General features: G+C 40.8%; 4 protein-coding genes across 9 annotated transcripts; 3 read left to right on the forward strand and 1 right to left on the reverse strand.

Moving 5' to 3' along the window:
* Positions 1-210: 210 nt before the first annotated feature.
* Positions 211-2,712, forward strand: dhrs13b.1 (dehydrogenase/reductase (SDR family) member 13b.1). The gene is made up of 5 exons (XM_079480770.1): positions 211-410; positions 542-660; positions 877-1,000; positions 1,498-1,824; positions 1,937-2,712. The coding sequence occupies exons 1-5, from the start codon at positions 287-289 to the stop codon at positions 2,197-2,199; spliced, it is 957 nt and encodes a 318-aa protein (XP_079336896.1). The 5' UTR covers positions 211-286; the 3' UTR covers positions 2,200-2,712.
* On the reverse strand, positions 2,663-7,598 carry gemin4 (gem (nuclear organelle) associated protein 4). 2 transcript variants are annotated; one of them, XM_079480763.1, is made up of 2 exons: positions 7,016-7,598; positions 2,663-6,188 (listed from the first exon to the last, which is right to left on the reverse strand). In XM_079480763.1, exons 1-2 carry the CDS (start codon positions 7,023-7,025, stop codon positions 3,007-3,009), a joined length of 3,192 nt encoding a protein of 1,063 aa, XP_079336889.1. In that variant the 5' UTR covers positions 7,026-7,598; the 3' UTR covers positions 2,663-3,006. The 2 variants fall into 2 exon arrangements, with proteins under 2 accessions (XP_079336889.1, XP_079336888.1); XM_079480762.1 differs by having other exon boundaries at positions 2,928-6,188; positions 6,995-7,262.
* Positions 7,301-12,467, forward strand: LOC306908150 (tapasin-related protein-like). Of its 4 annotated transcripts, none has more exons than XM_079480767.1 (8): positions 7,301-7,564; positions 7,978-8,154; positions 9,005-9,277; positions 9,800-10,129; positions 10,212-10,541; positions 11,040-11,132; positions 11,280-11,299; positions 12,086-12,467. In XM_079480767.1, exons 3-8 carry the CDS (start codon positions 9,019-9,021, stop codon positions 12,092-12,094), a joined length of 1,041 nt encoding a protein of 346 aa, XP_079336893.1. In that variant the 5' UTR covers positions 7,301-7,564; positions 7,978-8,154; positions 9,005-9,018; the 3' UTR covers positions 12,095-12,467. The 4 variants fall into 4 exon arrangements, with proteins under 4 accessions (XP_079336893.1, XP_079336891.1, XP_079336892.1 ...); XM_079480765.1 differs by having other exon boundaries at positions 7,304-7,747; positions 12,086-12,415; XM_079480766.1 differs by lacking the exons at positions 7,301-7,564; positions 11,040-11,132 and adding an exon at positions 7,625-7,747 and having other exon boundaries at positions 12,086-12,417.
* Positions 12,287-15,748, forward strand: LOC306908151 (tapasin-related protein-like). Of its 2 annotated transcripts, none has more exons than XM_079480768.1 (8): positions 12,287-12,561; positions 13,199-13,381; positions 13,463-13,735; positions 13,812-14,141; positions 14,222-14,551; positions 14,701-14,793; positions 14,917-14,936; positions 15,176-15,748. In XM_079480768.1, exons 1-8 carry the CDS (start codon positions 12,507-12,509, stop codon positions 15,182-15,184), a joined length of 1,293 nt encoding a protein of 430 aa, XP_079336894.1. In that variant the 5' UTR covers positions 12,287-12,506; the 3' UTR covers positions 15,185-15,748. The 2 variants fall into 2 exon arrangements, with proteins under 2 accessions (XP_079336894.1, XP_079336895.1); XM_079480769.1 differs by having other exon boundaries at positions 12,551-12,896.
* Positions 15,749-23,238: the final 7,490 nt, after the last annotated feature.

A 23,238-nucleotide genomic window follows, 5' to 3' on the forward strand; every position in this document is an offset into this window, starting at 1 on the left:
TGTTTGTGTATGAAAATAGGTTTGTTCAACAGCAGTGACACACACACACACACACACAGTTTAAGTTTAAAACAAGACTTTTAAGTGAATTTAGTGTAACTCGTCGTCAACTTTATTCAAACAAATTAAACATTGCTTCTGACAAAGAATCTTGTTCATCCGGTTGACACAAACATTACACGTGTATGGCAACCCGAAAAAGAAATATTTGGAAATTGAGGTTCGTAGTGTAACAACTGGTGTTACTTCCGCATTTGTCTAGCCTGTGTTGCGTTTTACAGGAATAATGAATGAGCTCCTGTTGATCGCAGGTATTTTTATCGCCGTGCTGATATTTTTCCGTCAATTTGTGCGTGGGGCACAATGCAAAAGCAAGACAAAACTGCACGGTAAAACTGTCATCGTAACAGGTAACGTGAAGTGCATCTTTTTGGCGCAACTACGTAGATCGTATACTTTTACACTTTAAACATTTTAAGAAACGTGTCAAGCTTAACGTGTTTGATTCCAGTTGCTTAAAACGCATTTTGGTTGTGTACAGGCAGTAATACAGGCATAGGTAACGCGACGGCTGTGGAGTTAGCAAGAAGAGGAGCGAGAGTCATTCTGGCATGTCGGAACGAAGTGCGCGGCGAAGCGGCTGTTGCGGTCGTGAAACGAGTATGGAAAAAGAATACATTATTTTGCAGTTTAAAATAATAACATCTACAAAATGTGTGTCGGAGTTAATATAACACTGTAACTGCGCTGACCAAACGGTGAACGACGTCAAAGTACCGCGAGAGCCATTCGTAACCATATGGAACTGTATGACCGTGAGACACTCTCGCGAAACTTTGATGTCATAACTGATCGGGTTTTCTTGTTTTGACACAGGAAAGCGGGAGTAAAAATGTGATTTTCATGCATTTGGATTTAGCCAGTCTGAAATCCGTGCGCTCATTTGCACAAACTTTCCTTAAGACGGAGGAAAGACTGGATATTCTCATCAACAACGCAGGTTAACATATATTTTAAACCATGTTTTATTCACAATTCATTCCCTAACAAAAATGTACCATGCTTTTACGTCAAGAGAGAAGCTGACGTCACGCCCTATGCTACATGTTGCAGCTGCGCCGCCATCTTTGGAGAACAATACTCCACTGCTATTATTGTTATGATATGTACCTTTACTTGTTTTGTGTGATATATAGAGAAATCGTAAGTGAAAGAACCATGGGCTTTTCCTGAACGACTAATGACGTAATGCTATTGCAGTTTTTAACACAGAAAACTAACCTACCATAGTCATATTTCCTATCAAACAAGAAAAACAGAACACTGCATTGAAAGCAATAGCAGCGATCTTCCCAAGATGCCGCAACATTCAACGTGGTGTGACGTCGACTAAGCTCTATAATGCTAGAGTATTGTTTTAAGTTCTTAGTCACTACCATGGTACTAAATGATTTATGGCAGAAACATCATTGATAATAAATGCCCTTTACATTTCAGGGGTCTATACGCAGGGCACCACAGAGGATGGTCTTGGTCTTATGTTTGGTGTCAATCATATCGGTCACTTCCTCCTGACTAACTTGCTGCTGGAAAGAATGAAAGAATGTGCACCAAGCCGTATTGTCACCGTGTCTTCGTATTTCCACAACTGGGGTTACCTTGACTTCGACTGTCTTCGCACACACAAGGAGTTTGGAGTGGGCGATAGTTACATTGACATCTTTAAGATCTATTCCCACAGCAAGCTGTGCAACGTCCTGTTTACACACGAGCTTGCAAAGAATCTGCAGGGAACTAATGTGACCTGTTACAGCCTTCATCCAGGTCTGTATCTCACAAACACTATTCTTGTATAACTTTCATTTTGTTGCATTCCTATATTCTATTTAAACTCGGCCTTGTCTAACCAGTCGTGCCAATCCACGTTTTTCACCAGGTGCTGTAGACTCTGATCTGGGTCGTTACACGAATAAAGAGATTAGGAGGTTTGTATACAGGCCCATTGCAGCTATGTTCTTCAAGGACATAGAAGCTGGTGCCCAGACAACTCTACACTGTGCCCTGCAAGAGGGCATTGAATCCCTGAGCGGCAGGTATTTCTCCAACTGTGCAGTGCAGAAGGTGGCAGCCAAAGCTCAGGACGATGCTGTGGCCAAGAAGCTGTGGGAAGTGAGCGAGACATTAAGTGGTTTGTCATGAATGCCACAGATTGGTAGCACAGTCGTAATGTAAAGATGCACTGTTTATAGTTAAACATGAGTAATAGTTCTGCTTCAATCACGTTATTATGTCTTCAGCAGCTATCATTGTCTCTGTGCTTTATTGTTGAAATGAATTGTCACAACAAATCGTTACCTATCTAAAGTTACGTTGTACTTGTCTGTAAGCAACTGATGCTCTTATACAGAAACTGAAATTGTGTGAAACTGTTTATTATATATATATTATATATGAATTATATATTGGAACACAGTATTGTGCTGTTACAGGTTTTTAATGTATGCTAAGGCCTGTTTTAAAACATTTTACCCTTAGGGCAAGAGATCAAATTAAATCAGCAAGGTGTGGTTAGGTTTATAAAACAATAGGAGTGAATCTATGTGTAGCAAAAAGATTAATGTGTGTATGGTATACGTTACCAGAAAGTTTTTGATGCAGTGGGTCTGTGTATTTGCTTTTATTTGATAATAAAATACATACTATAAAATATCCAAATTAAAGTCTACTTTTTGCTTATTTTATGCTATCTGAACGCTAGAACAGCATATATAAACGGGTAAAACCTGTGGCTAACAGATGTATTGTGGAAGATGTTGTTATTGCTGTAGCACTGAATGAATGACAAACCTGTTTCATTACGACTAATTTTGCAGATCATAGCTTTGCCATCCTATATCCACACAAATATAAATGATTAACACGTAACTGTTATGCACAAGTGTTTATTTTCTATTCTGTCACTAACAAAAGAAAATCACATCAATTTCATGCTGTACAAGTATGATTTCATAGCTGAGTTATCTTCTGGTGGAGAACAGCTTTCATATCAGAGCACTGCAAATTGTCTGCGATTGTAGTGAAGAAGTGTCGTGTGTTGAGTCCCTGCAGGGCGGTGCAGCTGTCTGGATACGCCGAGAGCACAGCTTCATAGTGAGTCAGAATCTCCAGGGCGCAGAGAAACAGAGCCTCTGGCTGGCCTGGTATCATCACCTGTACATGCAGCACGTGACAGAATAACTGACCCAATACAAACAGGACCTCCTGACTGCAAGCTCCAGTTTTCTCCACAGCACTTTTAGGTGACCCTGTGGTGGATGGCAGAGGCAACTTCTCACAGACCGCGTTGATGACGCCCCTCATCGCGGTGGCGTAAAGACGTCCTGTATGCACCCAGCCTTTCTGCATCAGCCAATCAGAACAGCTGGAACTACAGAGTAGCTGGAAGATTCGCAGCAGGAACACTGACAGACGCAATTCGACAGAGAACGGTCGGAGATCAAGTAATGGTAGAAAGTCAACATACTCTAAAGAGAAGGGTACATATAGCTTGTTGAATTGTAAGAGCTCTTGTAATACTTTTAAAAGTCTGTCCCATTCCCCAGCTGTGCACCAGGGGAGGATTTGAGACACTGCCACCAACAACCCTTTGCTAAACATGTTGACCTCCTCTGGCTTCAGCAGGTTTAGAGAGAGAGAGTCCACCATTGTCTTGTGAACACTATCTGACAAAGTGCAGCACTCCAACCATGCTAAAAGTCCAGTGCCCTGTCCATACTGAGGCAAGTGAAGGCCAGACCACTCTTGTTCAGGAAGATCACACACTGCTAACAGAGAGATTGGGACTTCATACTTGAAATGTTCTCCCCAAACTTCTTTCAGACAAAGACGCACGGTCCAATCGAGTTCCTCTACTTGACTGTAAAGCCAAAAAAGAGCTCTGGACCAGTCATCAGGTGCACAGACGACCTCCTTCCCAACGATTGTCCCCAAAGTGTGCAGGACGGATAAAAGCAACTCTTTGGATTCTATTGAAATGGGTGTGTCGCCCTCTACTGGCAGCTCCCAGCATCTACAGCATTCATTCAACAGCCGAGCTAAACAGTATAGAAGTGGAAATGGAGAACAGCTCATTACCCAATGTACAGAGTCACTCTCACAATCCTGGGACAGGGTGGACCCCAAAAGACGCAGACAAATCTCCAGGCTACATGAGCTGCCAGAAGAGAGGTACGGCTGGACAAACACACGCAAGACCTCTTCGGGGGGAAGAAAACTCAGTTTTTCTCCTTCAGATCCAATAAGGTTACACTTCATCAGCGCAGTCACAAACTGGAGAAACTGGTTCTCCTCTTGAGTTGATGATAACTTGCTCCACACAGTGTCTTGTAGACATCTACACATGAGGTTGTCTCCGGTGTCTTTGTGAACCTTTGACCGTGAGGACATAAGACCGGGGAGATGCTGAAGGATCTCAGCAATCAGGGAGTGAGATCTAAGGTTGACTACAGCCATTTGGCAGCATCGACGCAGGGCGGCTTCAGGGTTTTGGAAAGCTACTTGGGCCACAGCAGAGACGGCTGCATCGAGGCTGCTGTTTGTACCGCTTTGAATGATACTGTTGAAGGATAAATTGAGCTCTTCGGCAAAGCCTGCAGTCATAGAACTAGGCAGAAACCCGTGAAGGCCTTTTTTAGAAATGGAGAGTATTTGAGACAGAGTTGAATTTTTATCGGGTAGGGAAAGCTGGCAGAATATGTCCACAATAAGAACCTTCAGCTTTTTGCAGTGCTGCACATCAGCATCACTTTGACTTTTGGCTATGAGTGTGGAGATTAATGCCATCACGAGATGTTTGGTTTGAAACATGCTCTTATTTCTCTCAAGGCACTCGATCCATTCAGCCTCATTGAAATCTTGGCTTAGTTTTGAGGCGAATAGTTCAGGAAGGCCTTGAAATCCATTGAGTTGATTGTCTATGATGACCATGGAAATATAAGCTAATTCTGCCGTAGAGCATTCAGGGACTTTGAATGAGAAAGAGGTCAGTAATCCTATTATACTAACTCTCAGATTATTCAAAGTCTGTCCATTACCAATCAGGTCCTTAGCATGCGACAGCTTCTCTAGAGATGATAGAACTCTACTCAGGCTTTCCTTTAGACGGATTGATGTGGGACTCGGATCATTGGTGGGCGTCTTCAAAAGCCCCATAACCTCCCATGAGCATATAATCTCCAGCGTAACTTGCATGGCTTGGATGAATGTCATTCCACATGGTTTGGTCTCAGCAGGAGTCAGAGCGGCAGCGAGGTCTCTCTCAACCTCACGTATGACCTCAACCAAATCAAATTCATCCACAGATTCATTTTTCTTTCTGAGGTTCACTGTGCGAGAGACATTTTGGAGTTTAAGTTCTATTGGGAGGTCTGATGCACTGTTTAAAAGGTAGTAGGTGTACAGTGTGTCCAGGCAATTTGAGAGGGCAAAGTAACATATCTCAGAGGAAGTCAAAAGCTCTTTTATTTCCCTCAGCCCTTCGAAGAGCACATTTAACATACAGGTGGAGGAGGATTCTGGGTCGGGTTTGAATCGTTTTGATGCCAGTGGTGATGGCTCTGTTGTGGATGTCAACAAGCGTGAACATTGAGCTGTAAAAAGCTGGTCTAGCGTATCAAGAGGTCCTCTCCTCCCCTTCAGTAGCTCCCACCAAACCTCCAAAAAAAGTTTGACATCTGCTTCCGTGCTGTTGCTTGTCACATGATTAACCAGGAGCTGAAGCTCTTTACACCGTTCAGAAGGTTGAAAGCACAACAGCAGCTCCACATAGATAGTTGAGAAGCTCATTGACTTGACCAACTCGAACAGTAAGGTATGATTAATATCAGGAAGACTGTTCTGTACAGCAAATAATGGGTCATCCTTCCATCTCATATCAATGTCTTCTGTGTTCCTCATCTCCAGGAGCTTACTCCACACGATACAGAGAATCTTCTTTTTCCAGAAGAGCGTGCCTTTGGTGTGTTTCAGTGTATGTCCGCATATCTCTTTGACTGCGTTTACAATTGGACTTCCAATCTGATTCCAGTCCTCCCTTTTAAGGGAGGAGAGTGGCTCAGGTTGGCAGTTCTTACTGGCCAGTAGGAATCCACCCTGCAGCACAGCAGTCTTCTCACAACTCAGCCATGATTCTGAAAACCAAAAGGTGTATTATTAAAGGCAAGAGGACATGCTCATGTCAGAACTCGACTCTCTTGTGAGCATGAATCAACCGCTTAATGGAAACTAATGTTTGTAGCTAATAATTTATGTGTTTTACACAAACCTGTTGTTTTACTTCAAAGGTTATTTTAAATCCCTGGAGTCATATGGATTAATTTTCTTTAATTAATTGTTCGTTAATGTTTAATGTGCTTTTTAAAGCTTCAAAAATGGGAAAAGAGTCATATACATCTGGCAAATAAAGGGCAAACCCTGCATTTTCCAGGCATCATTTAAATAACATAATACTTAAAAACTGTGAATTAAATAATAAAATAACAAAAATGGAAAAGCATCAATTAGCTTATAATTAAAAATAAATCCAACTCATCTTTAAAAAAAAAGAAATTCATATAAGAACACTTTACATATGTCCACAAAATGAATTAAGCATTTAAGCATATGCCTTTTTATCAAAACGTTTTTAAGATCATAAGAAACATTTTCTTTTGATACTTTTCAGCGCGCTTCACTTTTTCATACTTTCAGAAATGCAACCATAGTTAGTAAACGTCCACTTATATCAGCTAATATTACGGAACGTATATTACATCTTATTTGGAGTTTTATGTTTTCTGAAATGTTTTATGTCTTGTTACAATATTATTTTCATGCTATTATAGTGATTTACTTTACCAATTATGATTACCATGGTATTATTTTCTAAGCAAAAATGCACGTATGGAATATTTTCACAAAAAAATGTATTTGACCGCGACAGATAAGACATGCTTACTGAAGGCTTGAGCTAAAGTACCTTGGTCCATTATTGCTTGGCTTGAAGAGGTGTCACCAGCTGAAGTAAGTTAACGTTAACTTAACTTAACTTAACTCATCTCCACTGAACGACCGCGCTGTGAAATGAAATGTCTGCTACTGCAATGTCTCAATTTATTTCACGCTTTTCACGTGTATATGCTAATCGTAATATCAAAGAGCGATGCTCAATAAGCCAGCCATCGTGTAAGGATTCAAACGAGGATTTCGTGTGCGTGTGTGCTTCCGTGTCAAAGTGAAAGAAGAACGTCCCTGTTTCTTTAGCGCCCCCGCGCGGTGTATCATTTACAGCATCGATAGAAAAAGTATTTTTTCATTCCCTTTAATGTTGTTTTCTTTTATCGTGTCTCTTATATTTTGATTAGTTAAATAACCTAATCACAACACCCCATACCGTTTAAATGTAAATCACGTAGCCTGCCTATAAAGTAGGCTACGTTTAATCGCTTATTTACATGCGCTGTTTTGATCCTGATCGGCCTATAAAATAAGAAGGATCGAAAGCAACTTGTGCTAGTTTACTTACAAGGTGTTTACTATTTTACAGCTGGCTGGCCAATCACGTTTAAAGGCTGTTGTCATCACTTACTTATTCAGTAGTGAAGCAAAACTGAAAGTAGACTGCGCTTGCATTGTGGTTTTAAGAAAATGATTGTCCGAAGGAAATTAGACATTATTTTGACGGGTTTTATCATTGCGCTTTTATGCTTAGGTAATTAATATAAGGTTTAACTGTTTAGAGTTGTCTAAATACCTTATCTGTATTGACTTACATGATGTTTACTGTGTTACGCGTGTTGACTTAAATTAATAATATTTTAAAAGAAGTTACTATATTTAAAAACAACTCTACGGCACAAAATAATATCCTCTTGTGCTCCTAATTTGCGCAATTTACGTATATAGGCTAATTTACTTTCTTGTTTTACTGTCTTTCTGCAGGTGTAAATGGGACTGAATCTGATATTCAATGGCTTCCTTGTGAGTTTGAGGATGAGAAAGTTTTTTTGAATGAAGAGGGCCACATAGAGACACAGAATATCCACAAAAAGGCTACGATTCAGTTTGGTAATGATGGTGACAGGCCTTTATATCCGAATATTACCTTCCTTGTGACAGGTCAGTGAAGGTTTCATACTTTACTAACATAGTTATGCATAGTTTCATAATATTTCTAAGTTCTATAAAATCCCCCTCTGGTGAAAATCTAAATGTTGTTGTTGTTTATATGCCTGTGTTTTTAATATGCTTTAAGACAAATTATGTGCAGATTAGTCACCATTGGTGTGGTTTATTTTTTTACCTTAAAGGAAAAATTTTTTTATCCTTTATTCATCATATTTATATTAGTCATTCCAGACCTGCATGATTTTCCCTTGCAGAACACCAGACAAGCTATTTTTAAAGGGGTCATATGGTGCGAAAATGTGTTTTTCTGTGTCTTTGTTTTTTTGTAATTGTTGCCCATGCATGTATTAGACGTAAAATTGCCCATATTAAAGTATCGGAGCAAAAGATGCATTCTATTTAAAAGCGAATGCTCACCCAGATCTGCCTGAAACGCCTTGTACGCCCCTACAAATCTACTTCAGTTCGTGGTATGATCTAAGTATGACTAAGACCGGCCAAATGTATACGCAAGTAAGGTGGGCGTACCTGTCAAAATTGCTTTGAAACCTGATTTTCCAAATATGGAAAGAGGTGTTACATTTCCATCAAGTTCTTGCAGTATTTGACCAATCACTATGCACGGGTTAACTGGCCAATCATAGCACACCTCACTTTTCAGAGCGATGAGCTTTGTAAAAAATCTGCGCGTAAAATTTAAAAAAGTATCTTTACAAGAACAACACTTTTAAATATGTTATTTCGCTGCAAAGATACATTTTGATGGATAAAAGTACCTACTACACTAGACTTTCAATAATGAGATCTCTAACTGTTTGCTCATTTGTTGTTCCTAATGCAGCTTCTAGAGTTGATATGAGACATTATTTGGAGGGAGACAAGGACACATTAAACTGTATTATCCGTAGATATAACATTGGACGGATTGTAATGCGCTGGCCTGCTGTGGGATCACAAGAGTATGACATCTGGTTCACCTGTACATTACGTCACACTAAGGGAACGTTCATCATCACCACCTTCCTCAGACACACACCTTCTGCTCCTGCCGGAGGACAGGTGGACTTTCTACAGAGGCTAAAAATTAATGATAATGACCTCCTGACAACATCAGGTAATAACTGTTATTGAAGGGGTCAAGCAGCATAATGTTGTCACGAATTTCGAGAGAGAACTCATAAGCAGGACAGCAGTAGAACAAAAGGCTTTATTAAAACAAATACCCACAAGGGGGCAAACAGTAAATTGATAAAGGCCTCAACACAAATACTTTCCAAGAGAAATCAACAACAAGAAAAAAAGTCCACTTCACAAGACAGAAACAGGGTAAACTTGAGACGGGAGATAACTGCACACAAACTTTAACAAACAGGCACAGGACAGTGAACATGAGGACCTTAAGATAGATGGGGAAATGAGGGGACAGGGCCAAGGAGAGCACATGGCACAAAGGCCATGAACTTCCACGATGAACACAACACCCACAAAAGACGTGGTACTCTCACGACCCTGTCCACAGAACTAGAAAACTTCTGACAAGAAGGACTGTAACATGACAAATGTTCCCACTGTTATTTTTATCAGCTATTCTATTTTACTTTGATAAATTAAAGTGTGTTCCATATGTGTTTGCCAGCTGTGATGGCTGTTCTGACACAGACCCCTTCTGTGGAAGTGGGCCTCCTGAAGGAACCCACTTTGCACTGTCAGTTTGCAGTGGATCACAAGAAAGCGAATGTACGAATGGAGTGGATATTTCAGAGGCACGGAGAACAGAGAAAACTGTTTAGCTACTCCAGCCACACAGCGATATCTAAAGGTACTGGAGTGTCCATCAAAGACATCGGTGCTGGAAACGCTTCCTTGAAACTACCACCCACCCATAAAACATCAGAGGGCATCTACATCTGCTCTATTCTTGTCCCTCCTCTCAATGGCAGCCATACTATTCTTCTTAGCCTAAGTGGTGAGATGTTAAACCTTTGTATGTAAATGAAAGAAAACAACATTTGATGGGTTTAATGTTATTTTTTCTATATATTCCACAGAACAACCCCACGTGTCTCTGAATGTGGACTCAACGTTGTCTTTGACACTTGGCGAGGACAAGAAGGTTTTTTGTAATGCAGAGAGATACTACCCACTGGATGTGAGCATCGAGTGGTTGCGAGAAAAAGTCGGCTTCAGCCCCACACCTGTGTTATTAGACAATGTTCTACACTCCGGTCATAAACATGACCATGAGGGCTTATTCTCTCTCTCAGCCTTCTTTTATCTGAAGCCTGGCCTGACAGACTCGGGATATATGTACACTTGCAAAGTGTCCCATAAGTCCTTGATCACGCCCATCCGCAAAAGCTTTATCCTCTCAGTCACAGGTGAACAAGATGCAATTCAAACACACACATTTTGTTCTCGAAACTTTTGTTCGATAGCAGAGATCTTCAAGCTCAGTCCTTGAGGGTCGCTGTCCTGTAGAGTTTATCTATAACGTGGCTCAACACATTTTTGGCTGAGTTTAAGGCCATTTTTTTATTCCCTTTCCATGTCTCTGTCTCGTTCATTCGGATGTACGGCATAAGTTATGTGGTATGAATTCTTTATAAAAAGGTTAAAAAAAGAACACCCACTTATATGGATATGTTAATGTTCAGTTAGCCAAGAAGATTTTCTTTCCACAAGATGGTTTATTAGTAACATTGTAGTTATCTTAATATGTTTTATGCAATCTAAAACTTTTGGTTTACAATAAGTAAAATTGTTACATTGAAAAACATTGAAAGCATCTTAATATCACCACTAGGTAGAAATTATGCAGTGTCATAAACAGTGTTATTCATTTTTAACACTTTTTTCAATTAACTTTTTCTACACAGCACCTTACTCGACTATGGAGTATATCACATTCTTTGGGTTTATAGTTGTTATGTTTGGATTGCTTTATCAGTACCTACCACAGCTTATTGCTAGTAAGTCATTTGTTGTTGATCTCTTCATGTGATTACTACCCTTTTCATTATTTTGCTTGTTAATTCTTCATAGTCAATATGCGTTGTTTATTTTATTATTGTACTACCTACTTGTGCAAACTGTAATGTTAATTTTCTCTCTTTTAGCTCGAAAAGCTGCTAATAAGGTGAGGAATTACTATGATGAATAATGAAGTTACCAATATTCCCTTTACAAATGAAAAATGACTGAGGTTCTAGATGATTAAGTAAGGGATAATGTATTGGCAGCCGGTTGTTATCGCAGAAATAAGCCCCAACAGTGTTACCATTGAGGGTGCTTATTTCGCTATAACAGCCGGCTGCTTGTATTATCCCACCTATTACACGGCTGCTTGCCAATTGAAAAAAAAATGGATATCAAAAGTAAATTTGAATTATTTTATTAGCACATAAATATATATATATTTACATTTAATTTGTCAAGAAAACCTGTAAAAATGATTAACTGCATCCAGTTTACTGTGTTATTAGCTTTGAGTGGTTCTTATCTGGGAATAGCGAACCTGCAAATGAAAAGTTTGGTTGCAAAATTATGTTTTTTATTGTGCATTCCAATTAATATCAATCAAACTGCAGTTGGTTGGTTCTGATTAAAGCCATAATAACAAAAAAACCCACAGCTAACTGACACAATAAAACACAATAAAAACATCATAACATAATGAAAAACAAGATTTTTTAACAATTTCTTGAACCAAACGCTTCAAATGTTGCGACCAGCCAATCAGAATCAAGCATTCCAATGAGCCATGTAATAAATGTGAATACAATGAATGAGCTCTCTTTGCTATTTGTTATTTGTGGGGTTTTGTTTTATATATGTGGTAGATTGTGCAAGTGTTGGCGTGTGTTTATTTGCCACATTTAAAGTCTCATACACTGTATGTTTATTCTGTGTCTCTTGTGTGCAGAGATTCTAAGAGCTCATGAGGATTTCAGTACGGCAAAAACGACATCTTGAACATTCGCAGGAAAAATCTTTGTTAGAGCCTCTATTTGAATATTTTATCCTTTTTAATTTATTGTCCTTTTTTCTTTTGAATTGTTCAGAGGGAAGATTATTGTATATTATTCTGGAAATTGGAAATGTCTGGTTGACATAAATTATATATATATGTAAAACGCTTTTTGAATATTGACTGTCAAATAGTTTGATTTCAAATGAATTATCTAAATTTTTGTGAATATTTGTTTGTATTTATTTGTTGAGTTTCAATGTAAATAAAAGATGAATTTTATAGATTCTCTGTAAGTAAATGCAACCCCAAAATAACTATACTACCTGTTAACCTGTAAAATACGTGCTCGTGCCCTCATCTCTCTAGCGCCATCATGTGGCCTTTGACTGATATACAGTTTCAGATTCCGGATGTATCGTTCTGTGTCAGTAAGTCACAACGCTCCAAGAAATCACTTATTTATAAAATAAATTAATAATCAGCTATTCACATTTACTGATTTTATCCTGGTCCATCTACACGCTAATCTTATACGATCAAAAAATTGTGTACGTTAGTCAGTTCACCGGCATAACAGCACCGCTGCCGTGCCTGACAGACTGTGTGTGATGTCGTTACTATTACTAAATGAATTCAGTGAAACGAAAGTGAAAGTAGACTGCGCTTGCATGGGATTCATAAGAATATCGGACGACTGTCCTTAGGACGACATTAGACATGATTAGGGGTTTGGGGCTTCTTATCCTCGCGCTTTTATGCTTAGGTATTTATTTATTGCGATGGATTAGAATCAACTAAATGTTTGATCATTCGTTTCATTGTTACTATACGATCTCATATCGCTCAAGTCCTTAACATAGCAAGTTAACTTGTATCAAGTCTTGCTTCGTTTTTGTTACATTTATGTAATATAATATAGATTAATTTAACATGTGCATGTAACGAAAGCAGGAACTGTATTTAAAAACAAACTTAACAACACAAAGGACAAACGTGTTTTGAAGATTGCTTGTTTATACTTATTTTTTTAACTATTAGATCCAAGATCTTTTTCTATTTCACCAGGTGTAAATGGATCTCAATCTGTTGATGGTCCTCAATGGCTTCCTTGTCAGTTTGTGGATGAGAAAGCTAACTTGAATGAAGAGGGCCACATAGAGACACAGTATATCCAGAGAGAAGCTGTTATTCAGTTTGGTAATGATGGTGACAGACCTTTATACCCCACCATAACCTTCCTTATTACAGGTAAGTGAACGTTCCTTCACCATAACTCATATATTTGTTCTTTCAAAAATGAGTTGTGTTCATTTTTTGTGTCTCTTGCAGCTTCTAGACTTGATATGAGGCGTCATTTGGAGGGAGGGGAGGACTCATTAAACTGTGAGATACGGAGACACAACACTGGAGGGATTGTAATGCGTTGGCCTGCTGTGGGAGCACAAGAGCATGACGTCTGGTTCACCTGTACATTACGTCATTCTAAAGGCACGTTCATCATCACCACCTTCCTGAGACACACACCTTCTGCTCCTGTCGGGGGACAGGCGGACTCTCTACAGAAGTTAATAGTAAATGATAAAGACCTCCTGACAACATCAGGTAACAGAGTCAATAAGAATATCATTCATCAGCTTTATCAATGCGGGTCTTCAACATGTGTTCACGTGTTTGCCAGCTGGGATGGTTATCCTGTCACGGACCCCCACTGCGGAAGTGGGCTTCCTGAAGGAACCCACTCTGCACTGTCAGTTTGCAGTGGATCACAAGCAGGCTAATGTAACAGTGGAATGGCGACTTCAGCGACACGGGGAACGCAGCAGGCTGTTTAGCTACTCTAGTCGCACAGGGAAATCTGAGGGTACCGGAGTGTCCATCAAAGCCATCGGTGCTGGAAATGCCTCCATTAAACTTCAACCCACCAGAAAAACATCAGAGGGCACATACATCTGCTCTGTTCTCGTCCCTCCTCTATTTGGCACCCATGATATCCCTGTTAGCCTAAGCGGTGAGATGTCAAACTTTTGTATGCTTGCGAGTAAAAAAAGAGAATATTTAATGTGTTCAATGGCTTTATCTATTCCACAGAACAACCCCGAGTGTCTTTGAATGTGGGCTCGACGTTGTCTTTGACACTTGGCGAGGACAAGAAGGTCGTGTGTGATGCAGAGGGATACTATCCATTGGATGTAAACATGGAGTGGTTTCGGGAACAAGTCGGCGGCAGCCCTACGCCTGTGTTTATGAAGAATGTTCTGTACTCCAGTCATCGGGTTCACCAGGATGGCACATACTCTCTCTCAGCTTTTTTTCTTTTGCTGCCTGGCCTGGAGGATTCGGGATATAAGTACACTTGCAGGGTATCCCATAAGTCATTGCTCACTCCCATCCGCAAAAGCTTTATCCTCTCTGTCACAGGTGAATCAGATGCAAACACAAATATTTTCTTGAATGGAAAACACCTTAATATCCTATAAATGAAACATTAATTCTGACCACTAGGTGGCAGACGTGGTGTACTGTCATAAACAGAATTTTTAACGCTTTTCAATGAACTTTATCCACAGAACCTGACTCCACTCAGTGGTATATGACAGTTTTAGGATTTATAATTGTGATGTTAGGAATTCTGTTTTGGCTGCTGCCTCAGTTCATTGCTGGTAAGTCATTTGTTGTTCCTCAATTTGCTTTATTTATTTATATTATCTTAACACAATTGTGGTTGTTTATCTCATTATTTTACATACCTGTTGAAACTCTAATGCTCTTTTTTTTCTTTTTAGGGCGAAAAGCTGCCAACAAGGTGAGGAATTACTCTGAAGAAATAATTAACAATTACCCCGATTGTACATAATTAAATGTGAATGAGATGAATGGTCTCTCTGTGGTGTTTGTTATGTGTGGGTATATGTTTTATATGTTCCTGTGTGCCGGTATTTGTAAGTGTCGGTGTATGTTGAAGTGTGACATAAGTGTGTGGGTTTATTTGCCATATGTAAAGTCTCACACACTGTATGGTTAGATTGTGTCTCTTGTGTGCAGAGGTTCTGAAGAGCTCATGCCTGAGGATTTCAGTACGGCGTCATGGAAACCGACAACACATCATCCTCCTCTCATGCCTGTCTCCTCCTGCTGATTCCAAGATCAGGTTCACTTTATGGGAAAAAGGGCAGTGTGCTGTGAATTATATTTCCAGATCTTATGGTTCATGTTTACAAAGGCTATGAAGGCCATCACTAATTTTTAGGCTCTCTTGACAGTAGAATTAATAAGAACTTCTTATTAAATATCTTTTTATAATAAATAATTTACAAGATTCATAAATGCTTTCCAAAATGCAATACAACATAATTTTTTGGTACAAATATCCTTCAAAAACTTTATTTGCCTAATAGAAAAATAAGATATATATAATGTAAATTGTAAATTGCAATGCTAATTTATGTAATTCGTCAAAACTTCTGTTAAAAGTTGATTTAATTCAAGAAGAAAACTTTTCATTTTCAAATCAAATCTGCCTCTGTTGTTTGAAAAAAAGTAGGTCAACTTTAATTGTACTATTTCTATTTATTTGAGAATTTTGTTGACACAATAAAGTATTTGGGTTTAATTTTGTATTTGTATTATTATTGCATCACATTGGTATGTATCAATCTTCAGGGGACACATGTTGGGTGTGATGTTTGCAATGTGGTCGTTGTTTTTGGATCACGGTGGAAGGCAACACCAGTGTCGCTATGAGTCATGTCAGGTTTTGAAGTATTCTTGGATAAATACTTTCTATGGTCCACATGTAGCTACAGGTCCGTAGCCAGCCAGTTGAAAGGAGAGGTTATTTTTTTCAAAAAGTGGACCTTTTTGCAGTTTTCTCCTCCTTTTGTATTTAATTATGTTAAAATACTTCATTTTGGTGACCTTTTATGCACTAATTTCTGCTGGATTAGCTTGTCTGCTAGTATCTTAACCAGCACGCTTTTTGATGCACCTAAAATATATGTTGTCAAATTGCTTCCTCATGTAACACTTTTGTCAGTCCATACACAGTTCATAAGTTTAAAGACCACACTAACAACAGAATAGATTTAATGAACTTTACTGAAATATTAATAATAATTCTTCTCATCATCATTTCTTGACTCTCTGTCAATGCCTCTTTGCTATGTTTTATTATTATAATTACGCTACGTTTATTTGGCTATTATATTGTAGACCAGGGGTCCCCAAACTTTTTTCTGCAAGGGCCACATAATTCTCCCTGTTTAATGGGGGGCCGGGTTGGTTTGTAACAGAAGATTACGTGGGCCGGAGGTACTACTTGAATTATTGTGGAGATTTAATTATGATTTGAAATGTATTTATTATGCCTCCTAATGGTATAATAGTTTATTAATAGTTAATAGTTTAGTGGTACTCAAATTAAAAACATTTTCTTATGCATATTAATTAACCTTTCTCTTTCCCAACCGCTTGGCCATTTTGTCATCTCTTTGAAATTTTCCGATGGTTCGGGTGTCAGTTCTATCGCAATGGTACGTTATGAATTAAAAAAATTATTAGGCTATGTGAGTAACTTAGAGAAATTTGGGTCTGAAAGCCAATATTCTGACAATATCCCTACTAGAGCAAGCTCCTGATTGGTTAATGCTGCGCGAATTTTCGCCAAAGTTCAGATTTTTCAACTCTTCGAACCACCCGAACCCCCCTGCCTACGGGCTTGAGCTACTGTGGGGCATCTCCCTGACTCCCAGTTAGCTGCACTATAAACACTTCACTCAGAAATGGCAGCTGTTCCCAAATGGCACTTTGTACATTCCCCTTCTCCCAAAGTACCCTAACCATTTCCCCCTTACCCTCTCATATTCTGGTTTATACCTTCTCATTAGAAATAAAAAAATGAGATTACTAGAGAGCAAAGGGTTGCTCCTCCGTCTTCTCCTTATTTTTTCCCTTGGAAAAAAATGTACTGTAGTTCTATCTAGATTATGGTCACACCTCACAGTTTCAGAAGAGATGCAATGTCTCAAACTTTCAAACCTCAAAGCCTGAAATCACAAGTTTGTGGCTTCGATATAAAGAGTTTGCAAAAATAGATAGAACTCCGTTTTCAAATATCATGTTTTTTTATTGTGCATAAAAAGTATATTTGCATAAAAGTTATTTCTTCATATTGACTCATTTCTCATGAGGGCTGCACAATATATAGAAATATATGGTTTGCATTAAGGCTTTTATGTACTGCAACAATAAAACATTGCTTTTTGGAAAAATGCTTGGAAAAGGTTAGAAATATTATTTCCTTTCCAAGAAAGAATGTAAAATATGTATGTTGGTTATAGATTTTTCAGTTTATACATATTTTAATATAATGTAATTTAATTTGACAAATTTACGGCATTATTGTACCATATATTACATTATTGAGCAAGTTATGGCATATCACATTTCCTTCAACATCGTGCAGCCATATTTTTTATTTCTAACAGCTTTTTTTCTAACAACATTTGAGCTTTGCTCTCCATTTTCCTTTTATAGCTCTATACTCCACTGTACAAGATGTCAATAATCATATATGCCTATATCGGTCTATCATAGAGAATGTTAGGATGTCAATAATCATATCTGCCTATTTCGGTCTATACTTGAGAATTTTAGGATGTCAATAATCATATCTGCCAATATCGGTCTATCCTTGAGAATGTTAGGAGAAACATCTGAGATAAAGTTAATTCTTAAATCAATGTTTGAGTATATATAACTTCTGAGCAATATAATTTCTTCAAATGCACAAGCTGCTTTATTTTGTATGCCTTAAAAGTGTTTGACCAAAGGGGCTCAGTGGAAACTAGCATGCTTGGTGGGTCACCAGCCATTGGAAGGTCAATACCCGGCCAAGCTTTGCTGTTCTACCGTAACAGCTGCCCGGGGACCATGTGAGGCTTATGCCTTGAGAAATCAAGAGTCTCTATTACACCAAATGTAGTGATGAGGGGTTGTCTGATCTGTTATTAGCTCTGCCAGTTTCCATTCAACCCATTGACATTTTGACCAACGTAATTTGTTCGTAATTTATTCGAACCTGTTTTGAAAATTAGGTAAAGAGGGCCTTAGAGCAAATTTAATGAGCCAAACTGAGTTTGATGAATGATTTGTGTTTATTCATCTTCTCCCTACCCGGACCTCCACGTGCCACAGCCGACGACCATGTGGGTCTGTCTTCCCCACAGATGGGATTTAAAAACAAACAGGCCTGGTCACTGAGAGAGTGTAATATAATTCAAAGAGAACTGCAGGGAAAGCTTGTTTTCTTTCCTTGGCCCAGAAACGCAGAACCAGGTGCCAGGAGATCCACCTGTAAGTTTGCTCAATACTCTGGGTAAATCAATAATGGATGAATTGATTGTTCGTAATGTACAGGTAAATATTTCTCTGTGACTTTCAGACACCATAATAAAATAAAGATATTTGATTTTCAAGCAGTGAAATCAATAAAGCTGCTCTTTAGGAAAGCAGACACATTTTATGACTGCAGTCTACTGTCTCAGACATCAGGGTAGATGGCTCTTTATTTTGCCTTATTCCAGCCATAAGGAGTTAACCTGCGGTTAAGTGTGTGCACAGCAAATTTGTTCTCCTGTCTGTCCCAGATGGTCTAATACTTTTCGTTAGAGTATTTGCTCAGCATTTGTCTCAGCAGACTTTATGTGTGCCACATAAACTTTCAAGGCATTTGTCTCCCATAAAATTCCAACTTTCCACCAAATGTTTCAGCAGAAGGTTTTCAATTTCTTCCAATGCCTTATTCATCAAGCTTATTTCAGCGTATGTCTTTTTTGGTCTATTTATCCCGTTTTATTTTCTTCGCTCTGTATATCCTCTCCTCCCTTCTTTCCAGTGTCTGTATGTTTATGTTCATGTGTGTGTTGTGCTTTCTTGCAGTGTACTGACCTTTTGAACCATGTGGCCTACATGTGCTTGAAGTCTGGTGATGCAGAGATGCAGGCGAGAGACTCTGGTGAGACCACGGCCCTTAATGAGAGACCTCACGTTTAACCAGTGGAATGAAAAATAGCATGGAAAGATCTCTATGCTTGCATTTGCCTCCCTAACCTGCATTAATCTGTCTGTGGTTTGTGACCTTAAATTGGAACCGTCTCTTTCCCCCAACTGTCTTTCCTCGCTTCTCGGTGTTCATCTCAATGGTCGAATTTCTTCCTCTGGCCAGGACTGCCGGGACTGGCTGACACTATGGCTTGAATTATTTTTAGAGTGTGAGATAGTTGGTTGGTAGACGATACGTCTTCTTACAGCATCTGATGACACCTGTGAAGAACGTTGATATATGTGTGCAGTAAAGATCTTGATGAATATGCTAAACATTACCATCATGGACTCTTAACAGTCTTAGCAATCTCCATCACTATAAAGGTTTTTTCCAAATGTATTCACATCTAATTAAGTTTTTTTTAAAGTGACAGTTCACCCAAAAATCTTAATTCTGTCATCATTTACTTACCCTCTTGTCATTTTAGATCTGTTTGACTTACTTACTTAAAATATTGCTAGTTATCGAATAACGGTACCCATTGACCAATGCAACTCAATGGGTACTGCTATTGTTTGGTTACCAACATGCTTCACAATATGTTCTTTTGGGTTCAGTAAAATTACAAAAGTCATACGGGAAATGGCAAAATGGTGAGTGAATGATGACAGAATTACGATTTTTGGGAGAGCTAATCCCTTTAAAAAATGAATACAAAATGGCTTCATCATTACAGAGGATGGTGTTAAAATGGTTTCAGAGCACTGGTATGGCAATTAAAAACTCAGTTGTATAAATACAACCAAGATATAAACAAGTTTATAACATGCAATTTAGTGTGTTTTCATGTGTACACATTTTAGCATCTGGAATATGATTTATGCCAATTTGATATTTATGAGATCATAGAAAGCGCATTTATGTAGCTACAAATAGGACTCATGTGGAATCAATATTTTTGACGTAATAAAAAGTTAGGATTGACATTTATGTTTAAATGCAGATGGCTTTCTAATATTACCCAAATGTATAAACACACAAGAGTTTTAGTCTTACTCTGGAAACAACCAGAGCCGGACTGTCACGAAATGGTTTTGACAGAACCCAGATGCAGGCAGACGAGGGGTTAAATATAAATGTTTATTAAATCAAACACCCGCAATGGGGAAAAACAAGAACAAAAACACACTAGAAAACAAACACTAGAAACAAAACACTTCACAAAACCGAAACAGGAAACAGGGTAGTCCAACACGACAAGAAACTGTGATACTACCGTGAGACAATAGCCATAAGACAAAAGATAAAGACAATGCACCAACACTGAACAGAGAGAAACTGAGACCATATAAAGGGAGACACTAACGAGGAGTGATTACATGGGGAGAGTGGTGACAGCTGATGGGAATGAAACCCTAACGAGGTGAATTACAAAACAGACGATGGGAATGAAACCCTAACAGGAGATAGGAGGGTGGGGCTTAGAGACATAACAGGAAGACACGTGGCATTAAGTAACAACATAAAGCCACATGTCTCCACACATAACACTACAGAAACACGAAAGACGTGGCAATGTCATGACTCTGCCCAGGGAGCTAGAAAGCTCGAGACAGGAAGGACAGAGTCCTAACATTACCCCCGCCCCCAGAAACGCCCCATGGCGTCTCAAGGGAGAAACTTCAGCGGGCCAAAACACCAAAGCACAAAGACAAACACCACAAGCACAACACAGAACAAACTAAGGGGAACATAATGGAGGCTATGAAGGGGTTCGGGTGGGTCAACAAAAACAACAAACATGGGAGGGGGGGTGGGGGAATGGGAGGCCAAACCTTGGGGACACCAGAAAAGGGTGGGACAGGTTGAGGAGACTTGAAGCAACCGGACGAGACCGGCGGGGACTTGAAGCAACCGGACGAGACCGGCGGGGACTTGAAGCAACCGGACGAGACCGGCGGGGACTTGAAGCAACCGGACGAGACCGGCGGGGACTTGAAGCAACCGGACGAGACCGGCGGGGACTTGAAGCAACCGGACGAGACCGGCGGGGACTTGAAGCAACCGGACGAGACCGGCGGGGACTTGAAGCAACCGGACGAGACCGGCGGGGACTTGAAGCAACCGGACGAGACCGGCGGGGACTTGAAGCAACCGGACGAGACCGGCGGGGACTTGAAGCAACCGGACGAGACCGGCGGGGACTTGAAGCAACCGGACGAGACCGGCGGGGACTTGAAGCAACCGGACGAGACCGGCGGGGACTTGAAGGGGCTAGGGAGAGGTGTGTGTCCAAGGGGGAAAAAAGCTTGAGGTGATGCCGGCCGGAGAACTGGCTGAGGCACCGGCTGGAAGGCCGGCTGAGGCACCGGCTGGAAGGCCGGCTGAGGCACCGGCTGGAAGGCCGCCTGCGGAAGGGCAGGTCCGGCCGCCTGCGGAGGGGCAGGTCCGGCCGCCTGCCGAAGGGCAGGTCCTGATGCTTGCGGAAAGGCAGGTCCTGACGCCTGCGGAAAGGCAGGTCCTGACGCCTGCGGAAAGGCAGGTCCTGACGCCTGCGGAAAGGCAGGTCCTGACGCCTGCGGAAAGGCAGGTCCTGACGCCTGCGGAAAGGCAGGTCCTGACGCCTGCGGAAAGGCAGGTCCTGACGCCTGCGGAAAGGCAGGTCCTGACGCCTGCGGAGAGGCAGGTCCTGACGCCTGCGGAGAGGCAGGTCCTGACGCCTGCGGAGAGGCAGGTCTGGAAACCTGCGGAGAGGCAGGTCTGGACGCCTGCTGGATCACTGGCTGTGAACCCGGCTGGAGAACCGGCAGGAGCGCCGGCTGGGCTGGGTTACGTGCCCCCCTCCGTTGCCTCTTCCTCTTCTGCCGAGCCAATCTCCTGGTAGTCGGCTGGAGGAAGGAGGTGAAGGACGGGGCTGGCTCCGCGTTGGAGGCCTCCGAAGAGGACCCCCAGGACTCTCTCCTTCCACGCTTGCCCTGAAGACTGGTAGGTGGTGAAGAGGTTGCAGGGTCCGAGGCTGATGGTGCGGTGGTGGTCACCACCCCAAGCTCCAGGGTATGATCCTCTGGGATGGGGCCCAACGGAGAAGACAACCTCGGACAGACGGAGACACTGGGCTCCGGTCGGCTCATGGCGAACTGGAGCACACCCTCGAAGCCAAGCGGTCTCAGCCTCCTCATCTCCGCAGGCGATAGGGGGTCCCTCAGTCCGCTGTTGAATGCCGCCGTCACCTCTTCCTCCCCGAAGAGCTCCTCCACTGCGGCTTCCAGGAACCTGTCCAGGTACTCGTCCCGGTCCAAGTTCCCCTGGCGAATGCTGGAGAGGGGACCAGGCTGGTGAGGCCTTGCAGGGAAAATCGCCGCCTGCTGGGTTCTTATGGGTTGGTGCATTCTGTCACGAAATGGTTTTGACAGAACCCAGATGCAGGCAGACGAGGGGTTAAATATAAATGTTTATTAAATCAAACACCCGCAATGGGGAAAAACAAGAACAAAAACACACTAGAAAACAAACACTAGAAACAAAACACTTCACAAAACCGAAACAGGAAACAGGGTAGTCCAACACGACAAGAAACTGTGATACTACCGTGAGACAATAGCCATAAGACAAAAGATAAAGACAATGCACCAACACTGAACAGAGAGAAACTGAGACCATATAAAGGGAGACACTAACGAGGAGTGATTACATGGGGAGAGTGGTGACAGCTGATGGGAATGAAACCCTAACGAGGTGAATTACAAAACAGACGATGGGAATGAAACCCTAACAGGAGATAGGAGGGTGGGGCTTAGAGACATAACAGGAAGACACGTGGCATTAAGTAACAACATAAAGCCACATGTCTCCACACATAACACTACAGAAACACGAAAGACGTGGCAATGTCATGACTCTGCCCAGGGAGCTAGAAAGCTCGAGACAGGAAGGACAGAGTCCTAACACGGACAGTAACGGAGTACATTTACTCGAGTACAGTACTTAAGTACAATTTTGAGGGATCTGTACTTTACTTGAGTATAATTTTTGGGGAGTACTCATGACTTTACTCAAGTACATT

This window comes from Barbatula barbatula (assembly GCF_947034865.1).
Source record: "Barbatula barbatula genome assembly, chromosome: 19".
Taxonomy (NCBI): Eukaryota; Metazoa; Chordata; class Actinopteri; order Cypriniformes; family Nemacheilidae; genus Barbatula; species Barbatula barbatula.